Here is a 21,669-nt window from a genome sequence, read left to right as displayed (position 1 = left end):
AACACAGTGAAAACCACAAGCGAGCCAAGGGCTCATCGCCAGAGGCCGCTCCACACAGTGCCTAAGGAGGCCAGAGCCCAGTCAGTCTCCTCTTTGAGACGCCCCCGTCTCACACTCTCCAGGCTACGATCCGAGTACTTGAGAGTCTGAGACAGGAGGATCGCAGGTTTGAGGCCAGCCTCAGCAACTTAGTGAAACCCTGTTTCAAAATAAAGAATAAAAAATAGGGCTGGGAATGTAGCTCAAGGTAGAATGCCTCTGAGTTCCATCCCCAGTACTGCAAAAAAATTAAATTAAATTAAATTTTAAAAGGGCTGGGAGTAGAGCTTGGAGGTGGACTGTCCTTGGGTTCAATCCCTAGTAACACACACACAAAAATTTTTTTTAAAGTTCAAGCTATACTATTAAATGGGGAAAAATCAAATTTAATACATAATATGTGAATGATTTTGACTTAAAGTAATCATATATACTTCTTAAACACCCTTAAAACTGAGTCATGAGGGACAGACACCGCAAGTTAACAGTGTCTCCAGGAGGTAGGATTTGGGGCGGTTTTATTTTCATTGTGAATTTTTCTCTACTTTCAGGTGGTTTTTCACCATGGGCGCGCTTTACCTGAATAGGGTGGGGTCTGAAGGAAGAAAAAACCTTCCATTCTCAAAAGCTTCTAGGGGCTGCTCTGCTCAGATTTCATTACCAGGCGCCTCTGACCCATGCATGGAAAGTGCCCTCAGCTCGCGGCACACAGTCCTCCTGGAGACTGCTCCGTATCAACAGGTGTGAAGCAGGTTGGAAGAACACTACGAGGAGCTGGGGTTTCAGAGTCTGGGAAAGGCTAAAATAACACACACATGCTAACTGACACGGAAAATGTATCTGCTCTTTCAGCTAAGCCGGGGCCATCTAAGTTTGCTATGGATGGGAAGAAAAAGAAATCCACAGGAGGGTCTCTGCGGACAGCGGCTGTTTTCTTGATCAAAATACAACTCCTGCCTTGTCCTCAGCTTCTCCTCCTGCCTGGATGGAGCAGTCCGCAGAGGCCGCCTGCGCCCGGGAGGAGAAGCACGCGGGAGGCCAGGGAAGACCCGGGGCCGGGGGCCTCCACCGGGGGCGCTGCAGCGCCGGCTCGCAGGCGGTGGTGAGGGCGGGTGCGGAGTTGCCCATCACTGAGACCCAAGGGCGGCCTGGGCGCACGTGCGCCGGGCACCCGCACAGACCCTCGCCCTCTTAGAAAGGGCCCCGCGATCTCTGTAGCCTGGCACGGTGCGTCCCACGAACGGGGCACAGAGTACACGTTCGTTCAGCTCAAGCTTCGGCCTTACGATTGCTGCCATCGCTAAAGCCAGAGAAGACGTATTTCCCTTGAACACTACCATCGTAAACTTACAGGGGCTCAGAGATGTCACTTGAGCTGCACTCGCCACATATTTTTTCAAATCAACGACAACCCTAATTCTCTAGTAGTAAAATACTTTGCATTAAGAGTGAACTTTAAAAGAAACCCCACTTCCTCATACTCCTCTTCCAGACTCTAACTCAGCATGTCCCTCAATACGGCTGTCTCCAAAGCCTTTTACAACTATAAGACCGATTTCATTTTTTCCAAGTTTTCACTACCCTGCCATCGTTGTCACATCATCGTTACTATTACTATTATCACCGTCGTCGTCATCATCCTCTTGGCAATGGGGACTGAACCCATGGGCATTCTACCTCTAAGCTTACTTGCAGCCCAATATTTTATTTTTTATTTTGAAGTAGAATCGAAGTTGCTCAGACTGGCCTTCAACCTGCATTTCTCCTGCCCTGGCTTCCCATGTACTGGGATCACAACTATGGACCACCATGCCCAGCTGCCATGAATTTTTTAAGTAAGGAAAAAAGAAATCTTACCTTCATTTAAAACTATTCTCCAAGAAACCATGAACACACCTGTATGTACCACACATACTGTACAAAATATTTGAACACCATTGCTTTAATACATTCAAATGCTAACAGTTAATGTAGATTAGCCAACACCTGAAATGACTTTCTATGTTTCAAAAAAACACCAGTAACAGACCTGGGGAAGGGCTGGTTCACTTCCATTAACACTGTCGGGAGATTTCGTAGCATGGGTAGATGCATTCTAAGAAAAAGAAAGAAACGTCACGATGAAACAGAAAATTCAGGTTTTAAAACTGTTATAAACAAAGTACCAAATACCTCTTTATTAGACACATGAATTTATTAAACAGAATTAGTAAATGTTCACTATTAGAACACTCTCATGCAAGGCAAAACTAGTTTGTTAAGAAGATTCATTTTGCTGTAATATATGGACAAAGATTAGTATGTAACAAGAATTATTTCAACTAATCACATACTTGTCCCATTATGTCCCTAGTTCTTTCCCCACAACAAAAATCAACAACGGTGATTCAATTAGCAAAACTCAAATAGAAAACTATTCAGAAGTACTATCAATTGTTCCCTACAACAAAATCATATTCGAATTAAAATTCTTTGAGTTAGTCTATGAAAAATATCTTGACACAGGAAAGGGAAATGCCCCCTTCACTTTAAGCCATCAATTTAAATGAAATTGTGACCATTTTTAGAGAAAGCTATAGGTAAAAATCTCTGCTTCCAGTAAATACTTTGCTTTGTTCTCTTGGTAGGACAAACGCCCCACCTGAGCGGCATCCCGACTGCATCATAACGTAGATGTCACAGGTAACTAGGTGATTCTCTGAGATTCAAAATTCTATGCTGGATTCATAACACACTGTCTTACCTACAATTTTTCAGCACTATAAAACTCACTCAGGAAAAAAATCATTCTGTGTTGTAAAGAAAAGCCTTCCACCCAGCACAGCTCTAGTGGCTTTAAGCTTCGGTAACTGGTTAAACAGCGCCTGTCCTACCTCTACGGCCGACCAAGAACAGCTCATATATGTGGCCTAACTTGTCTTCACTCTAAGTGGAAGACTAACTTGTCTTCACTCAGCTTTGTAAAAGTAGCCTCCAAGTTTATGAACATACGTAATAGTAAGAAACTGAGCCAGCGGTGGTGGCACACACCTGTAACAACAGGACCTGCGAGGCTGCGACAGGAGGCCAGCTTCAGTAACTTAACAAAACCCTCAGGAACTGGTGAGACCTCCCTGTTTCAAAATAAAAAATAGTGCTGGGGGCGTGGCTCAGAGGTAAAATGTCCCCTGGGTTCAAAGTACCCCAGTACCAAAATAAAAAGTAATTTTTGGGTATGATAAAAATGCTGTGGTCTTATATTTTAGTTTTTTATCTTTTAGAGATATACATACTAAAATATTTATAGAGAGAATCTATTTCTTTCATTTGTTTCAAATATCCCAAAGGAAGGGGCTCTGTCCTGTCTGGAGAGGGTGGTGGTGGAATGGCCATGAGCGACATTATATGTTGACCCAGGAGCCGGGCGTGGCAGCACACACTTGCAATCTCAATACTTAGGAGGTTGAGTCGGGAGGATTGCAGGTTCTCAGCCAGCTGCAGCAACCTCGGGAGGCCCTCTGCAACTTAGTGAGATTCTGTTTCAAAAAAAAATCTGGTGTGTGTATAGCTCAGAGGTAGTATGCCCCTGAGTTCCATCCTCAGTACTACCAAAATAAATTTTATATATATATATATTTTTTTTTAAATGGGTCTTGGGATGGAACCCAGGGTCATTCTACCTCTGAGCTAACCCCCAGTCCTATTTTTTATTCTTTCTTTTGAAACAGGGTCTCACTGAGTTGCAAAGGACTTTGCTAACTACCTGAGGCTGTACACGAACCACAATCCTCCTGTCTCAGCCTCCCAAATGCTGAGATTACAGGGGTGCACCACCACGCCCAGCTAACAATTTCTATTACTACCACACAAAATATAAAGAAAGTCATGCCCGGCCTTTGAAGTTAACTGGCAAGTTGTCCCTACCTGGGATCCTACCTCACTCCCTATCAGTGATGAACAGTGAGGCGCCGGCTATTGCTGGGGTCAGGGGTGAGCTCCCCAGACACGAGTGACCCAGGTCACTGCGGCTCCTCTGAAGCCAGGTTTAGAATAGAACTGAAGACGCTCCCGCCACACACAAGCGAGTCTCCACTGGCTACATGGTATATGTACAGGAATGTCCTACTCTTTTCACGAGCTACCTAATAAACTAAGGTGCTTTTCCACTGTTTAGAACAACTTGAATCTAACATCCAAAGCTAACCTTACTGGGCAGACATTTCTAAATTTTAACTTGCTAAATTACAAACTTATGAGAAAAATAAGAAAATGTGCATTTTCCCAAAATGATCTTATATACAAAGTTAAAAAAATATGTTGTCAGTTTAAAAATGAAATAAACTATTTCCTTTCAGATATTTGATACTAAGAGCTGGTCACTGAAAAATACGATGCAATTATTTATTACACGTAATTGCAAAATAATTGTTATAGTAGAACTTACCGACGTATCTATGGTTCTTGAATTATAGATTTATACAATAATGACTTTTTCCCTAAAAATGTCACATCTCAAAATATTCGTGGCCTCCTACCAATAATATGGAGATTGCTGGTGTGCACACCTTTTGTGAATTAATAAGCAAACATTCCCAAGGGAGAACACTTGATAGCTGAGGCCAAGTGAAGGCAGCTACACTAGCCACACTAGTGATCCGTGTTATTTCGTTGCTGTTATAAAGCTGGTGTTAGAAGCACACCAGCCACCAGCGCTCAGCATCTCAGTGGACTGTTTAGAGCAGGTTAGCAACAGGACGCCGAGGACGCCCTGAGGAGCGGGAGGGAGGTGGCAAGCAGCGAGGTCTGAAGCGTCTACAGTTGCGGTCGCGCTGCTTCCCCGCGGGGATGCACGACGCGGTGGACGCACTCACCACACCGTCACTCTGTGATTTAGGCTGCTGGGAGGAATCCAAAGCAAAGACAGTATATTCAGAGAGAAAAGCAGGCTCTGCTATCATCCCGGCTAGCAGCTGTCGCATTCAGTGTGATCGACAGGTATAAAAACAAAACACATGATAAAAAACAGATCATGATGGCATGTTGCAAAGTGTTCTCAGCGCACAGCATGCGTAACACACAGGCCGTCACCACTAGCACCACCACCCCAAGGGAAGGGGCGAGCTGCTGGGAAAGGTCACATGGAGGGGAGCCGATCAGTTTAGAACCTCAAAGGCCAACTCATGAACCACCAGCTTCCACCATGCGAACACAGGCAGCCTGCGCCGGGGCACGCACACGTCTGGCAATTTGGTATAAAAATCCTCCCAACACAAACACGGAAGAGTACAAGGTTTTGGTTATGCAAAAATAAGAAAATTCTGGAGACCTTTGTACACACAGTGCTGACAGCTAGTAACACTGTACTGTATACTTAGAATTTCTTAGGAGAATAGATCTGATACTGTGTTCTCACCAATAACGAGTATGATCATCATAACGGAGACAGGAGGGCACTCTGGCAGGTGATGGCTGTATGCATGGCTTTGACAGTACAACTTTTACAGGTGCATACTTATCTCCAAACTCATGGTGTTGTCTACCCTAAATATGTACAGCTTTTTACATATCAATCATTCCTTAGTAAAGAGGATTAAAAATGCATGATGAACACAAAGCCTTAGAATAACATTCATAAATACTGAGTCACTCAGTTTTACATATTCAAAAAGAGAGCATGCAAATGGGTATAGATGATAAAACACAAAAAAGAATTAGCCAGGCGCATGAGGCCTCCCCAGGGACAGGAGTTTCTCATCACAACATAAATAGATGTAGGCAGAGAGGTGGTTAGGCCTAATGGCCCCGGGACGGTGTCCACTGCATGTAAGGAGTTAACATTATCACCTAGGACCCAGCATGGCGAACACCACCCTTGAGAGAACCAAGAGAAAGTACAAGTCCTTTTCTGTAGTGCGGCCTTTGTCGCAGGGCCACGGCCTCTCGGCCCAGGGCTTCAGTCTCTCTTAGCCTGGCAAGATGTCTGCCTTGCCTCTCAATGTTTTACAAGTTTCATCTACCACTTTCGTGTTTTTGAAACAGCAAGGACGCCTCAGGGTGAACTCCCAGCGTGATCCAGCCAGACAGCGTCCTCCAGGTGAGGATGCGCCTGTGTGCGGCTCTGAATGATCACTTCTAAGACCAGCCGTCCTGGCCTAGTGGAGGAGCTTCTCTGAAATTCTTTAAGAAACAATGACTATCAATTTCTGTGATTTTCAGATTCATGTTTATTCATAGGCAACAAAGCCTGATGGTCATCTCTCATAGCGGGTGAGGTACTCAGCAGTGCAGTGCCTTCTCAAGGGTAGAAATATACCTTCCTTTGCCTGGCCAGCAGGTGGTCCTGTTACTTTCATCCCAGATACTGTCATATGCAACTGTTAGCCAGTTTTTTGTGTCAATTAAATTCATAATATTCTTATTTGCCATACTGTATATCTTGAAAAGTACATGTGATCCTATACCATACAGACTACACAAGAATACATTGTTTAAAGCAGCAGGTAGGGAAAGATACTGTACAAACTTTGAGTATATTACTTTGGCCAAATTCAAGACCAAAACCCAAGGCTCTATTTTGTCTCTATAGATATCGCTACTATATAGCAAGTCTTTAAACCAACAACAGCAAAAAGGATAAGGTATCTAACCTTCCCCAACCCCAATCACCAATAAAAAGAATAAGGCTAGAAAAAAATGGAGAAAAACAATTAGCCCAGGAAACCAGGAAAGAAGACACAATATAAATTCAAGGAAGTTTTACTAAGTCCACAATACCTGAGAAAAATAAATCAATAAAACTCAGCCTGGAGCTGAGTGTGGTGGCACACACATAATGCCAGCACTTGGGAGGCTGAGACAGGAGGACTGCAGGTTCAAGACCAGCCTCAGCAACTTAGTGAGGCACTCAGTAACTTAGACCCTGTTTAAAAAAAAAAAAAAAAAATCAGCTTGGCACTCCAATTCTGAGAATGCTCAACCCACTCAACAAGAAAGCAGACCCTGAGGTGTGGTGGTGCACACAGGTTCTAAGCCAGCCTCAGCGCACTGGACAGACTCTCAGGAACTTAGTAAGACTCTGTTTCAAAACAAAAAAAAGAGCTGGGACTATAGCTTGGAGGCAGAATGCCCCTGGGTTCAATAACACACACACACACACACACACACACACACACACACACACACACACACACATTCTCCAGAAAGGCTGAAATTAGAGAAGAACAAGAATAGAGAGCGATAGTAACTTTCATGGACTCCTAATGGTGGGTACATTTCTATTGAAATACAGTGGCATTATCTCCTCAAGTGTTCCAACTATTTATGTCCTTTGAGCTAATGATTTATTCCAAAGCATACACCAATGGAAATGTAGGTACATTTGTGCCCAAAAACATGTACAATAATATTTTGAGCAGCATTATTTACAAGAGCCCAGAACTGGAGACAACCATATGCTTAACTGCAACGTTCACATTTAGAAAGCACAATTCCATGGTAAAACCATGAAGGAAAGGAAGAAGGCAAACATCAAAGCCCAGGGCGGGGCTGTCTTTCACGGAGGGAGGACGGTGGAGGGAGGGGGTGCTAGGTATTAGCAGGGCTCCTTTTCTTGCCCTGGGTGATGGTAGCGTGGAGAGTCACTCATGGTAACCTGCTGATCTGTGCGTGCACTGTTGTCTTACCCTCTTATCTGTATCTGTGCTACATTTCACAGAAAGAAAAGGAAATGCTGAGGGGAAAAATGGGTCGTACTGTCAGCTACTAGCTATACAGAATCAGGGCTTTATCCCATCTGATGCTACTTTGAACAAATTGTTACCAAATTATTCTGAAAGCTTCAAATTTATACACAGAGTGTATTATCCTCTCATATTGAGGCTCTTAAACACTTTACAAAAGCATAGCTGTTATTTTGGAAAAATAAAAAGACTAATTATGTTACTAATAAAAACAACACCTAAGAATTAAATAATTGACCTGTGAAATAGTTTCCCACTTGTTACAACAGCAGCATTACATTTTAAATGAATTAGCTTCTTGTAAGAAGTGTATTAGAAATGTCACACTCACCTCTCTATTGGGTGCATCTTCATCAAACTGCTCTGTAAATGAAGATGTCCTGCTCCTGTTTCTTGTTGGTGTTGAGGCACTGGAGGAAGCCTGGATTTAAAAAGTATTGTGCAAATTAGAAAAACTACGTGTGCTGAGTAGCCCGTCCCTTAGCACATGCCAAGAACTCAGTGAAAGAAAGGAAAGGTACAGGAATGCGAGGAGGAGAGAATTATTAAAATGCGACCAACTAGAAGAGCCAGGCCACCCACTGGGTTCCTGGCCCAATTCTACCACCAACCAGATCTCTAATCTTGCCTGGAAGAATTTTTTGAGAGCTATGTCTCCTCATATACAAAATAATGTTGTGATGGTTGTAAGGTGATAACCAAAGGGGAACCACTGCAGGGTGAGGGGTTTAGGAAAATCCTACACTGGCTTTGCAACTTTTCTATGAAATAAGGGGATTTCCAATTTTAAAGTTCACTTAAAGAAATAAGGTTGTTAATTCCATCTTTAAGGGCCCTTAAACATTCAGGACAATGAAGTGCACAGGTAAATAGCACTTTCCTGCTTCTTCAGTCAAAGGCTCCTCTTTGGGTCATAGCTAGACACTATGAAGCTTAGTATATATAGCCTGACTACTGGAATCTATTGTACAAAACTCAAAAGAAAGGCCCCAAAGTTTAAATTAGAAGACTGAGGTCTACTCTAAGTTGACCTAAAACAGCACTAAAAGTATAAAACCCAAACTCCAAGCAGCTTCTACACCTGTAACAAACAGACCTGAACACAACAGTTCATAGTCAGTCCTTACCATTGTTGTCTACACTGCTCTACATTCAAGGCATTTAATAAATATTTGTCAAATGAGTGAATGAATGAATACATGGAGCTCTGAAGTCAGGCCTGTACGTACACCACAGCCGAGAGGGCGCGAGGAACCGTGCGCATGCGTACAAACGCTATTCACAACCAGCAACAGACACAGTCTTGGTTTATGAGGAGCACTTCACACCAGGTCAGGACAGAGATTCCACAAACGGTGTTGGGACAGCTGGCCATGCACAAGGGGAGAGACATCAATCGCACCCTTAATTCATACTTAAGCTCTAATAAAGACTTAAATGATTTTTCAAATTTGTAACACAGAGAGTAAATACCAGTCTATTTCTTTAATCTCTGAAGAGGAAAGAGATTTTTATGTCAAAAGCAGAAATTAATAAGTGCAAGGCCCAGGATTGGATCCCCTGTGACTGACACATATACACACACCAAAAATCAAAAGGAGCAGTTTAATTGAGAGGAGGGGAAAGCATCTATGCCTCATAACAAAAATTAAAAACCTTTTTCCCATAAACAGCTCTTGTAAGTCCCAAAGTCAGAACGCAGAAAACTGGGTGTAGGGGTCTAGCTCAGTAGTACAATGCTTGCCCAGCATGCACAAGGCACTGGGCTCCATCCCCAACGCCAGAAAACCAAACAAACAAAATTAACTAACCTAGTCCTCTTTTATAGTATTTATTTTATTTTACTTCTGTGTACTTGCATTCTACCTCTAAACTACTCTTAACCTTTTTTACTTTTTATTTTGAACCAGGATCTCACTAGGTTGCTGAGGCTGGCCTTGAACCTGCAATTCTCCTATCTCAGCCTCCCAAGTACTGGGAGGATAGGCCTGGGCCACAGCCCTGGGCTCAGTCCGCTTCTTATCAGGAGCATGTAACTTGAGCTCCACCAATCACACCCACCCATGTGAAATCTTGAGTCATAAGTAGGTTATGTGAGAAAGCCGCAAAATCAAAGCTCATCTAGCGAGCAAGGCACAGAAATCACAGCCACGCAGGAGGGCTGTGCAGGGAAGCCTCGATGCCGGCTCAGGCTGAGGCCACTGCCACACATCCAGAGAGCAGTCTCCGTCCGCAGCGAGGCTGACGCAGCAGTGAGCCCAGAAGAGCCCTCGAGGAAATTCCATCTGCTACAGAACAGTCTTTAATAATTTCCTTTCTGCTGACCAGCTAGACTGAATGTTGTTCACAATTAAGAATTCCAACACACACTCCCTTCTAAAAGATGAGTCAGAAAGCCAGCACGTGGTCGACTGAAATCAGCTATGCCAGAAGTCACCTGAAGGGATAAGACAGCCTACTACCCCAGATAAAACCCGAAGAATATGGTCTTAAAATTCTAAACAAGGAAGCAGCGGAATGTGAAATAAAGCTAAGCCTTAACCATGGTTTCAGTGTCTAGGTATGTATGAGTAAAAGCAGACACTGTGCTTAGAAAGGGAAGGGTAAGCCCAGTCACCAACGTGCACTCCAGGGCTGAAGCCACGTCACGAGCATCACCAGTACTTTAGAAACAGCTTTCAGCCAGCTGCAGGAAAGTTAACAAGGCTTCCCACACTGAGACCCCTAATTTTCAAACCATGTCACTTCAAAGGCTGTCACTGGGGAGGGGGGAGTTCTCCTATAGCTATGTAAAAGTGGTGAGACCAAAGATCTTCTTTTATTAAAAAGCCACTGGAGGGGTAAAACATTAGAAAGTAATTGGAAAGTACTACCAAACTAGAGGAGAGACCTGACTGCCAGATCTTTGTGCTGTGATCCCATCATGTCTAAGAGACCTGTAGGCTATTAACTCAGCTGTCCAAATGTCCAGAGGCCAGGAAAGGGCTACCCTAGACAGTGACTTTCAACCACTTGAAAAGTAAACCCCACAGTGAATTTTTAAAACTGGTCTTAGGTCTTACACTTGGCCTCCTATGAATCTAATCCGGGAGCCTTGTCAGCTCTGGATAAACTGATGAAATCAAATGAGGGTTTACCAAGTCGAAGAACCAGTTCTAAAACACACTGTCCTCCAGGAAGGAGTCCACCTGGCCAACCTGGCCTGATGAGGGTTTGCTGGTCACCCTCCAAGGACCACGCAAGAGAAGGGGCGGACTGTAAAGTACAAAGCGCTCTTTACAGGAACAACTAACTGTTCCTGCGCTTTAGTGAGCTGCCCTCACTTCAAGATACAAAAGGTTAGGTTCCCTGGAACCAAACTTGGGCTGATTAATTCTCATAGACATGAAAAATGTGAAATCAGATTGCTAAGGCATTTTCTGAGAAACCTGCTACAGCTAGGCTCACAATTAATATTTTATTGTCCACCAGCTGATTATAAGCTGAGCACAGGTTTCAATTTCAGTACCAGAAAAACCATTTTAAGTCACTGTGGTAAGCAGAATCCTGATGACCCCAAATGACCCTTGCTTGCCCTATGAATAGGCTATCACTTCCAAGACCACATTACATGGCTTTCAACCATGTAACCAAAATCAGCTGATTCAGCCGGGCATGGTGGTGAACGCTTGTAATCCCAGCATTCAGAAGGCTGAGACCAGAGGATCGCGGTTCGCAGACAGCCTCAGCTACTTAGTGAGGCCCTCTGCAACTCAGTGAGACCCGGTTTCAAAATAAAAAATAAAAAAACAGGGCAAGAGGTATAGCTCAGAGGTCAAATGCCCCTGGGTTCCATTTCCAAAACCTGGAGGAAAAAAAAATCAGTTGATTCTAAGCTAATCAAAAGATTACTTGGAGCCAGGCATGGTGGTACACCAGTACTTGGGAGGCTGAAGCAGGAGGATCATGGGCTTGAGGCCAGCCTCAATAACTTAGTGACACTCTCAACAATTAGCGAGACCCTGTTTCAAAAATAAAAAATAAATAGGGCTAAGGGTATATATAGCTCAAAGATAGAATGCCCCTGGGTCCCAACAACAACAAAAAGATTACTTGGACGGGACTCTAATTACATGAGCCCTTCACTAAATATGGTGTAGAGGGCAGAGAGAGACGCACTTGGAATGTCCCGAGAAAGCCAACGGCCTCCAAGGGCACATGGTGAGGAGCTGCACGTACGTGGAAGCCTCGGGAGCCGAAAGGGGTCTGTCCTCCCGCTGACAGCCCGCAAGAAATGAGGCCTCCGCTCTCGAGGGCCAAGGCTGGATTCCACGCTAACCGCACAAGTGCCTGTGCAGTGGAAGCCCTATGCTCGGGTGAGAACACGCCCTGGAAGACACCTTGACTTCAGCCTTGGAAGACCCTGGGCAGAGAATCCAGTTTCGCCCTCCCAGACTGCGGACTTACAGAAGTGTGAAGAAACTGGGCTGCGGGCATCAAAGCTGTGGAACCTTCTCAGCAACGTAAGAAAACAAGTGGCCGTGCTGAGGAACAATGAGCCTTGAGTGGCCCTGCCCAGTACCGCGATCCTCCACTGCCCGCTCGGCCGCCAGCCTGACCCTCCCCATAAACGATTCCCAGGGCAGCCACAAGCCCCTGTGCTCACAGAAAGTACTGCCTCTCAAGCCCATGGTGCGAGGACTACCCACACCCGAGCAAACGCAATGCCCAGCACAGCCTGCAGGCACTGGTAAGTAAGCAAGCGCTCTACGATCACAAGTGCTGGCAGATACTTATCGGCTTTGATCATGCAACCAGCCTGAGAGGTAAGCAGGACAGATACTATCACAAGCTCCTGATGAGAACACGAGGAGCTCAGAGCACTTCCACGCTGGCTCAGGCTCAGGTGCCAAGGTGGAGACTGACCACACAGGTCTTCTGATTCCCATGTGCACTTGCTCCGTGCCTTTCCAGGACTTTCTCACACTTCATTCTCTGGGTCTCGCAGTAACAACAAGGCCACCAGTCAATTCACATGGGGACGCTCTACAAGTTTTACACAACAGCTACTTGAGTGGGTGCGCAGTGCTCAGCATCAGCGCCGGGAATCGATCCCAGGGTCCTGCCCATACTGCACAAGCCTTCTCCACAGAGCGTCCCCTCCAGCCCCGACGAGAGAGACTCCACATGGGATTTTATGACATGAGGTGCCACATTCTCTACACTTTCATTAAATATTTTTAAAAAAGCTTCCTGGGCTGAGGGTGTAGCGCAGTTGCCCAGTACTTGCCTAGTATGTGGAAGAACCTCAATCTCCAGCACCAACGAAAAAAAGAAAAAGAGCCCAGCATGAGTCATGCTTGTTATCCCAGTACTTGGGAGGCTGAGACAGGAGGATCACAGGTTCACAGCCGGAGGACTGCAGGTCTGCGACCAGTCTCAGCTACTTAATGGGGCCCTCCACAACTTAGTGAGAGCCTGTTTCAAAATAAAGAATAAAAATAGGGCTGGGGTGTAGCTCGGAGGTAGAATGTCTCTGGGTTCAATCTCCAGTATTCAAAATAAAAATAATTAATTAATTAAAGATATTCACATTATCAATCAGGAAGTTCTATGTTAAAGCCAACCTTAAGCCGGGCGTGGTGGTGCACGCTTATAATCCCTACTTAGTGAGGCTCTTTGCAACTCAGTGAGACCCTGTTTCAAAATAAATAATAAAAAATAGGGCTGAGAGTAGAATGTCCCTGGGCTTCATCATCCTCAGTACCACACACACACACACACACACACAAAGCCAACCTATCTTAATCAGTTTATTCGATGAGGGGCTATATATCAGGGGCAGGTTGAGGGGAGTCATGGACAGTCACTCAAGAAAGTGGCACTGTTAGAGATACAGATATAAATACGAATCTCCAAGTCTCTTCAGGCTGTTTTGAATCTATAACTTTCTGAAATCAATTAACTAATTTGTTTCCTAAAGTAAAAGAAAACAACATAATTTAACATTTTCTAGGTCAACGGTCACTCCTGTCAATATAGTACTTGACAGTTGCACTCTAGCGGGCTACTAGTTTAGAAACTGAGTAGCTTTATTTCCTGAACTGTAGACAAAATAAGCAGGAGAAAGCTCTAAATGAGGAATTTCTAAATGTTTTCTTGCAAGTAACTTACATTTGATACAGAATGTGAAGTTGATGATATTAACATTTTTAGTTGCATGTAGGCGTTTTGACTTATTGCCTGCTTTTTAAGTTATGCCCCAAATAAATGAGATTTGCACAAGCGTACTAATCACGTCACTCCTACCTCCCACACCGATGGGTAACCAGGCACGGCAGGGACAGCCATAGAGTCCTCGTGGAGACTGCTGAAAGTCACTGCAAATAAACATCACATTCCAGCTCTAAAAGGATGGTTGCAGTAACGTGGGGTTAGTTTTCATATACCCTTCATATTTTAGTTACCAAAATGATTAAAACTTTTCATCATGGTAGTAATGAAGTACCTTCATCTGACGTCTTAGGAGTGCCAGAAATGAAATATTGCTCTTATGTTATAAATGCTGACCTCTCAAAAACAGCTCTTTAATAGGGGGTTATCCAAAATAATTCCACTCAGTCAAAATAACTTAAGGAAATTTCCAGTTAAACATGATGGCTGAACTATATACCCCATCTTCTCAGGCTTCAAGGTTGAAATAAGAAATTTCAACCCAATTTCAGAAGATCCAAGCCGGGTGTGGTGGCGCACGCTTGTCATCCCCACGCTTGGGAGGCTGAGACAGGAGGATCGCGCTGGTTTAAGAGACCCTGTTTCCAAATAAAATATAAAATAGGCCTGGGAGTGTAGCCTGGAGGTAGAAGGCCCCTGAGTTCAATCCCCAGTACCACCAAAACAAACAAACAAACAAACAAACCAATTTCAGAAGATTCGAGCTAATCAGCAGAGCTGAGGACACTGCCACCCCAAGGCCCTAAAGGGAGCCATGAGAAGAGGTGAGACTATGTTCATCCCAGGACCCTGGGAAGACCTGGCAAGGCACGAGGCGGGACTCAGGAGCGGAAGCAAGTCCAAAACCAGGAAGACGAGCTGAACGACCCCAGGTGCTCGGCCCACCCTGCTGGAGAACGGGGTCTGTTTTCTGGAGCATGAGGCTTCTCACTGGGCGACAGAGTTCAGAGAAACAGGGGTGAAGAGCACAAGTGTAGCCAAACTTGAGAGGGTAAGCCACAGTACGCACAGTGAATAGTGGAACCCCAACCATTTCCTCAGCACCCTTCCAGAGAGTTGACAATGACAATTCCTTACTCCTTCCCAAAACAGAATGCTTCTCTGGAAAAACTGAGTGACCCCTTTAAAAAGACTTCCAGCTACTGACATGTATCTCCCCATACTAAAGCCAGTTTATAGCCCATCACCTAGAGCATGCCTAGGGAGTAACATCACAGGCTACTCCCAGAGAACAGCAGACTTTTAGTGCCTCACCCTCAAATGTGACCAGATAGCACAGTACACTCAGTATCTGACAAAAGTTTCCAATGTAAAAGACAGAGATAAAAACATAAACACAGAACAACAAACAATAGAGATTAAAAGAAAAATATAAACAGAAAACATCCCTATTATCCTCAGGGAGATAAAATAATTCTACATAAGGACAATTTATGAAAAAGCAGAGGACAGTAAGAAACAGACCTGAGAGGCCAGGAAGTGAGGGCACACACCTGTAATTCCAGTACTTACGAGGCTGAGATAGGAGGATTGAAGGTTCGAGACCAACCGCAGCAACCTAGCAAGACTTTGTTTCAAAACAAAAAATAAAATGGGCTAGGGGTGTAACTCAGAGGCAGCATGTCTGGGTTCAGTCCCCAGTACCACACAAACAAAATCCATAAAAAGGAATATTTGCCATGAAATTTCAGAGAAGCCACGATGGTGGCTGAGTCTTCAAAACAGAAAGAGCCGGATGTGGTGGCACTCACTGGTAATCTTGGTACTTGGGAGTCTAAGACAGGAGGATCACAGGTTTGCAGCCAGCCTCAGCAACTTAATGAGGCCTTCCACAATTTAGTAAGACCCTGTTTCAAAATAAAAAATAAGATAGTGCTGGTATAGCTCACAGGTGAAACCCCCCCGAGTTCAGTCCCAGTACCAAGTGTGGGGAGGGGGACAAAAGAGCGCTAGATTTCTCAACATTGCTGCCAATGAAAAACAATGGAACAATGTTGTACAACTCATCTTCCAGCAGGGAGTGGTAGCACATGTCTGTAATCCTAGGATTTGGGAAGCCATCTGAAACAAGACTGCAGGTTCAAGGACAGCCTCAGCATCTAGGCAGGACCCTGTTTTAGACCCTGGCTCAAAGGCAGAATGTCCCCAGTTTTAGTCCGCAGATCTGAAAAATAAAGTAAAAATTCATCTTCCGCAGAGCATAGTGGAAGGCCCTACAATCCCAGCCGTTCCGGAGGCTGAAGCAGGAGGATCACTTAGGCCCAGGAGTTCAAGGCCAGCCTGGGTAACTTAACTGACCCTATCTCAAAATAAACTTGTTTCAAAAGGGCTAGAGATGTAGCTCCATGGCAGAATCCTTACCCTAGCATGTACAAGGAAGGCCCTGGGTTCAATACCCAGTACAAAAGAGAAAGGAAGAGAATATCCATGTAGCCAAGTCTTTATACATCCATAATTTTCTTAGAATAAATTCCTGGTAATACTGTATTCATTCCCAAACATAAACGCCTTAAAGTCACTGCCCACTGACGCACATTCCTCACCTGCACCTACCTTTTAAGGTTTCTCTTTGTGTGCTAAACAATGTGTTTATAAAGTTAAAAAAAAAAAAAAAAAAGGCCAGGCGTGATGGCTTACGTCTATAATCCCAGGCTGAGTCAGGAGGATTACAGGTTCAAAGACAGCCTCAGCAAATAATAGATGCTCATCAGCCTCGGGAGACCCTGTTTCCAAGAAATAAGATCAGGCTAGGGGATGTAGCTGGAAGGTAGAATGTCTCTGGCTTCAATCCACAGTACCACACACACACACACTAATAATAATAAAATAAAGTTTAAAAAGCTGCAACAGAAGCATGCAAAAGTACATGCCTTAATATTTAAATTTTTATCACCATTTACTTGGGAAAACAAACAAGTTTTCAATGTCAAGTTCTGTTGTTCGATCTCCGAGCTACATCCCCTGCCCTTTTTGTTCTTTATTTTGAAAGAGGGTCTCACTGAGTTGCAGAGGGCCTCACTAAGTAGCTGAGGCTGCCTGTGAACCGCGATCCTCCGGTCTCAGCCTCCTGAACGCTGGGATTACAAGCGTGCACCACCACACCCGGCTAAGTTCCAATGTTCTTCTCAAGGACTGTTTTACTCTTTAGGCTTCACTCATAAGCCTCAAATTAAAAAAAAAAAAATCAATTGATAGTTTCAGGGAAAAACCTGAATGCAGGAAGTTGTAAGATAAATGTTGTTTAGAAACAGAAACGACTCCTTATTAGTAAAAACTCAGCCTTTCTGGAACCACAGGCAAAGACCAGAAACCCTAAAATTAAGAAAGAAGTTTGTGTTCAATTTGTTGAGACTCGTAAAGGCTTTAGAAAGCCATTTCGCAGGAGCCCTCGCCTTAGCTGTCAACACAGAAACACGTTCAGCGAAGACTTTAGGAGACTGTGTCTTTAACACTAACACGCCCCCTTTTCCCTGGAAACACACTTCCTAAAGCAACAGCATTTCCGAAAAACAAACACAACCGCTGTGTGCAAGCTGCACGCGGGGTTACCGACAGCACCGGCCGGCCGGGAAAGTCAGCCCCGGCGCCCGCCCGGCCGGTATCGACCAAGTTATGCGAAGTGACTAACTCGTGACCGTGTCTGGACGCGGGCCACGCCGCCAGCACGTCCAGGTCCGGGAGGGCGCGCCACCCCGTCCTCTGCCCTGGGCCGGGGTTCGGAGCTGGGAGGCTACAGAGACCCGCCGGCCGGGGTTCTGCAGGATCCTGGCCTTTTCAAACTCCGCCTCGGGTCGGGATGCAGAGAGGGCCTCGTCGGAGCACAGGTATCACCGGGGACCTGGCTGTCCCAGCCCGCCCTCTCTTGCGTCGGAGTCTCGGAAGAGTAGGAGGGCCTGCGATGGGCTCAGAAAGCAGGCCAGATCCGAGCCCTCGCACTCACCCTAAGGGCAGGGGCGGACGCCAGGGAGAACTCTAGAGGTCGAAGGTCAACGCGCGCCCGGCCAACCGGGACGGCACCCGGGTCAGAGATCCCTAGGACCTGGCCCGCCCCGCACTCACGCGGGGTCCAGGGAGGGTCCGGGGCTCCCGGGCTAGAGGCCAAAGGTCACAGGATCCCCGCCGCGGCGGGGTCGGGACCCCGGGGAGGGAGGCGGCGGCCCCCTCACCTGCGTAGGAGCCAGCGCCTGCTGGAGCTGCTGCTGCTCCTCGCTGATCTTTTGCTTCAGTTTCTTGAACATGGCGCAGCGCGGGTCCCGAGTGTGAGCGCGCCCTGCTCTACGGCCGCGGGGGCCGGGCCTCGCCGCCGCCTCCTGGAGCTCGCGGCCCGAGCGGCCCACGCGTCCTGCGGGGGTCGGCGTCGCCGCCGCCGCGTCTCTTCCTTCCAGGTGCCACCGGCTGGTCCCGGCCCCCCATCCAGCCCCGGCGGCGGCGGCGACAACGGCAGCAGGTGAGCGGCGCGCCCAGCGCGCCTGCGCGGCCGACGTGGAGCTCGCCGCCCGGGACCTACGGAGCGCCGCGGAGGACACGCGCCGCCGAGCGCCCGCGCATGCGCCGTGGAGGCGCCCAGCGGGAGGGTGCGGAGCGCCTCGGCACCTGCGCCGCCGCGCTCAGCCGGATCTGAGCACCGCGCAGGCGCGCGCCGGGGCTAGGTGGGGGCCGGGCAGGGTCTACCGAAGGGGGGAGTTAGACCCACGGGGAAGGAGGCCCGTGTGGGAAGGGGATCCAGGGAACCTAGTGGGTCTGAAGCGTAGTGTGCACCTGTTCAGTATCTGTCGTTAGAATTCTGTGTTTATTGTTTGTACTGGGGATTGAACCCAGGGCATTCTGCTTCTGGGTTTTACCATCCCATCCCTGGCCCTCTTTTATTTTTTAATTTGGAAACAGAGTCTCACTAAATTGCAAAGGGCCTTGCTAACGTGCTGAGGCTGGCCGTGAGCCCGCTCCTGTCCCGGCCTCCCAAATCCTACGGGGTTACCGCGGGGTGCCATCACATCCGGCTTAACTCTGATTTTTCTACTTTCTGACTACAAATGCCGTATCGACATTTATAATGCTGTATGATGCATCTTGACCTTCACCCAGAATCCTTGTAGCCACCGGAGTGTAAGCGTGGCCAAGAGCACAGTCTTTGACATCAATCAAAAAATACAAGAGAGACATTTTCTTGCTCTTAGACCTTTGGCACTGAGGCACACTGCTGGGTACAAAGTCAGATGCTTAGGAGGAGCCAGTTAGGAGCGCAGCAGGTACCCACATGGTAGGAGACAGTGGCCGGTGAAGGCCGGCCTTGAACCTTCGACCCCCCGTCTCGCCTCCCAACACCTGGGATTACAGGTGTTCACCACTGCACCCATTTTGTATATGCCTTCTTGGATGCAAAAAAGGAAAATGTCTTCTTTTGTACATTCAGAGCACTGTTCTCAAATGTGAAAGGGCAGCTGTATTGTTCTTCCCATTCCAGATTGCCCAATACTTATAGCAGGGAAGAGATTATACGCATGTATAAATATGTTTACATGCATACACGTATGTGTGTGTGTGTGTCTGTGTTATACAACAAGGGAAAGAGAAGCCCTTTGGCTTTTATTATAGCAAGTAACAAAGATTTGGAGATGAAAATACTTGTATTACACTGTTCTAATATATCTCTTTGGAATGCTTTAGAGTATGTTTGCAATAACTACTTTTTCAAGAGAATATTGTAAAACTCTGTAAATTGCAGTTATAAAACTCCTGGGAAACCTCCCACGGAAGAAAAGTCTACACATCATAATCTAAACTTAGACCATGACTCTCCTCGGAATTTAGCCAATTTTTCAGTCTGGAGTAACTTAGTATTAGAGGTGTGTGCATGTGTGTGTGTGGTTTTAATTTAATTCCCATTGTGGGCCAAAGTAAGAAAATTAGGGAACAGAATGGGGCTTCATTATTACTATTATTGCCCCTGTTTGACAAATCTCCAGGAAAGATAAAACAACCAAAAGCTCCAACAACTTGCCCAGAGTCGAATGATCTCAGCTACAGAATTGGAAAGTGACCGCAGGCCTCTTGCCCTTTATCGGTCCCAGGCTGTAATATGTTTAATACTTCCTTCTTGTTTCTGAGACACACCCTGCTAAAGTTTTGTAAGCTGTTAGACTTCATTCTTAACAGTTTTGTTTACATGACATGTTCTAGAAAAATCTACAAAGCTGATGACTCAAAACTTTAATAAGAACCATCATTTGAAGGAGAAACCCAATACTGGGATGAGAAATAAATCTTATTTCAGGAAATGAGGTCGCTTGGAAACCCAGAGCTTCCACGGGTTGGTGAAATGGAAGTAGGAAGGTGTCACATTCCCTCCTTCCTTACTAAACAATCAGACTCCTACGTAAACAGAGTCACTCTTGCTAGGATTTGGATACTGTGTTTGTAACATGGAAAAGAAAAGGAAGAGGAGGAAGAAAAGTTGGCCTCATACTGTTTACTGATATTGGGTTCTTTCTGCGTAAAAAGGCCAAGTAGCATAGTGAATGATCATCTTGACATTAAAGTCAACTGACAGTACAAATCCCAGGCTTGCTATTTAGTAACTGTGATGGAAGAAACATACTGAATTTCTGTGTTTCAGTTCCTTCCCTCTCTCCCACCATATTTATCCCCCCCCCCTCCTCCTCCTCCTCCTCCTCCTCCTCCTCCTCCTCCTCCTCCTCCTCCTCTTGCTTCCTGTCTGTCTGTCTTTCTCTTCCTTTCTCCCTCCCCCATCTCCCCCCCCTCAAGTGGTCTTTCCACCTCAGCTTCCAACGTAGCTGGGATCTCAAGTGTGAACCACTGTACCCGACTTCGTTTCAAATTATCTGCAAAATGAAGACCGCTGCAGTATTCCTGTGAGGAGTAAATGATTATTAGGATAATACACTGATTGTGTGTGTGTGCATGTGTGCGTGCGTGCGTGCGTGTGTGTGTGTGTGTGTGTGTGTGTGTGTTTTGCTAGGAAATGAACCCAAGGGCATTCTACCTCCCAGCCCTATTTTATTTTTTATTTTGAAACGATTTCATTAGATTGCTGAGGACCTTGCTAAATTGGTATGGCTGGCTTCAAAGCTATGAGCCTCCTGTCTCAACCTCCCAAGTGTCGAGATTATAGGTGTGCGCCACCATGCCCAGCTGACTTGATATCCTGAAAGATTTATTCCTCACTCTCTTAAAAATGAAGCTATCAAAATACTAGGGCCAGGCGTGGCGGCGCACGCTTGTAATCCCCGCGCTTGAGAAGCAGAGACAGGAGGATCCCGCAGGTTTGAAGCCAGCCTTGCTGGCTTAAGAGACCCTATTTCCAAATAATAATATAAAAATGGGTCTGGGAGTGTAGCCCGGAGGTAGAAGGGTTTCCAGGAACCCCAGTACCACACACACAAAAAAAAAAAAAAAAATACTAGGGCCAGACGTGGTGGTGCATGTTAGTAATCCCAGAAATGGGGAGGCTGAGACACGAAGATGACAGGTTTGTAACCAGCCTCAGCTACTTAGTGAGGCCCTGTTTCCAGATATGAAATAAAGTCAGGCTGGGGGTATAACTTGGAAGTAGAATGCTTCTGGGTTCAATCCCCAATACCAAAAAGAAAAACTAGAAAAGTGGAAGCAGGGGGATTATTTTATCATATTTTGTGGCACTAAAGGCTGAACCCAGGGCATTCTACCTCTGAGCTACACACCC

The 21,669-nt window shown here is 45.9% G+C and overlaps 1 protein-coding gene across 1 annotated transcript in view; it reads right to left on the bottom strand.

Moving 5' to 3' along the window:
• The window catches only part of GOLGA4 (golgin A4), a gene marked incomplete at both ends in the record, with an annotated part of 73,044 nt that extends 54,836 nt beyond the window's left edge, over positions 1–18,208 (bottom strand). Inside the window, 4 exons of the mRNA XM_080715863.1 lie at positions 2,069–2,134; positions 4,890–4,988; positions 8,089–8,178; positions 18,137–18,208. Coding sequence (XP_080571989.1) covers positions 2,069–2,134; positions 4,890–4,988; positions 8,089–8,178; positions 18,137–18,208 — 327 coding nt within the window. The remainder of the gene's footprint in view (positions 1–2,068; positions 2,135–4,889; positions 4,989–8,088; positions 8,179–18,136) is intronic.
• Positions 18,209–21,669: the final 3,461 nt, after the last annotated feature.

Source organism: Muscardinus avellanarius (assembly GCF_963383645.1).
Source record: "Muscardinus avellanarius genome assembly, chromosome: 18".
Lineage (NCBI taxonomy): Eukaryota > Metazoa > Chordata > Mammalia > Rodentia > Gliridae > Muscardinus > Muscardinus avellanarius.
This window is presented reverse-complemented; position numbering and strand designations above follow the sequence as displayed.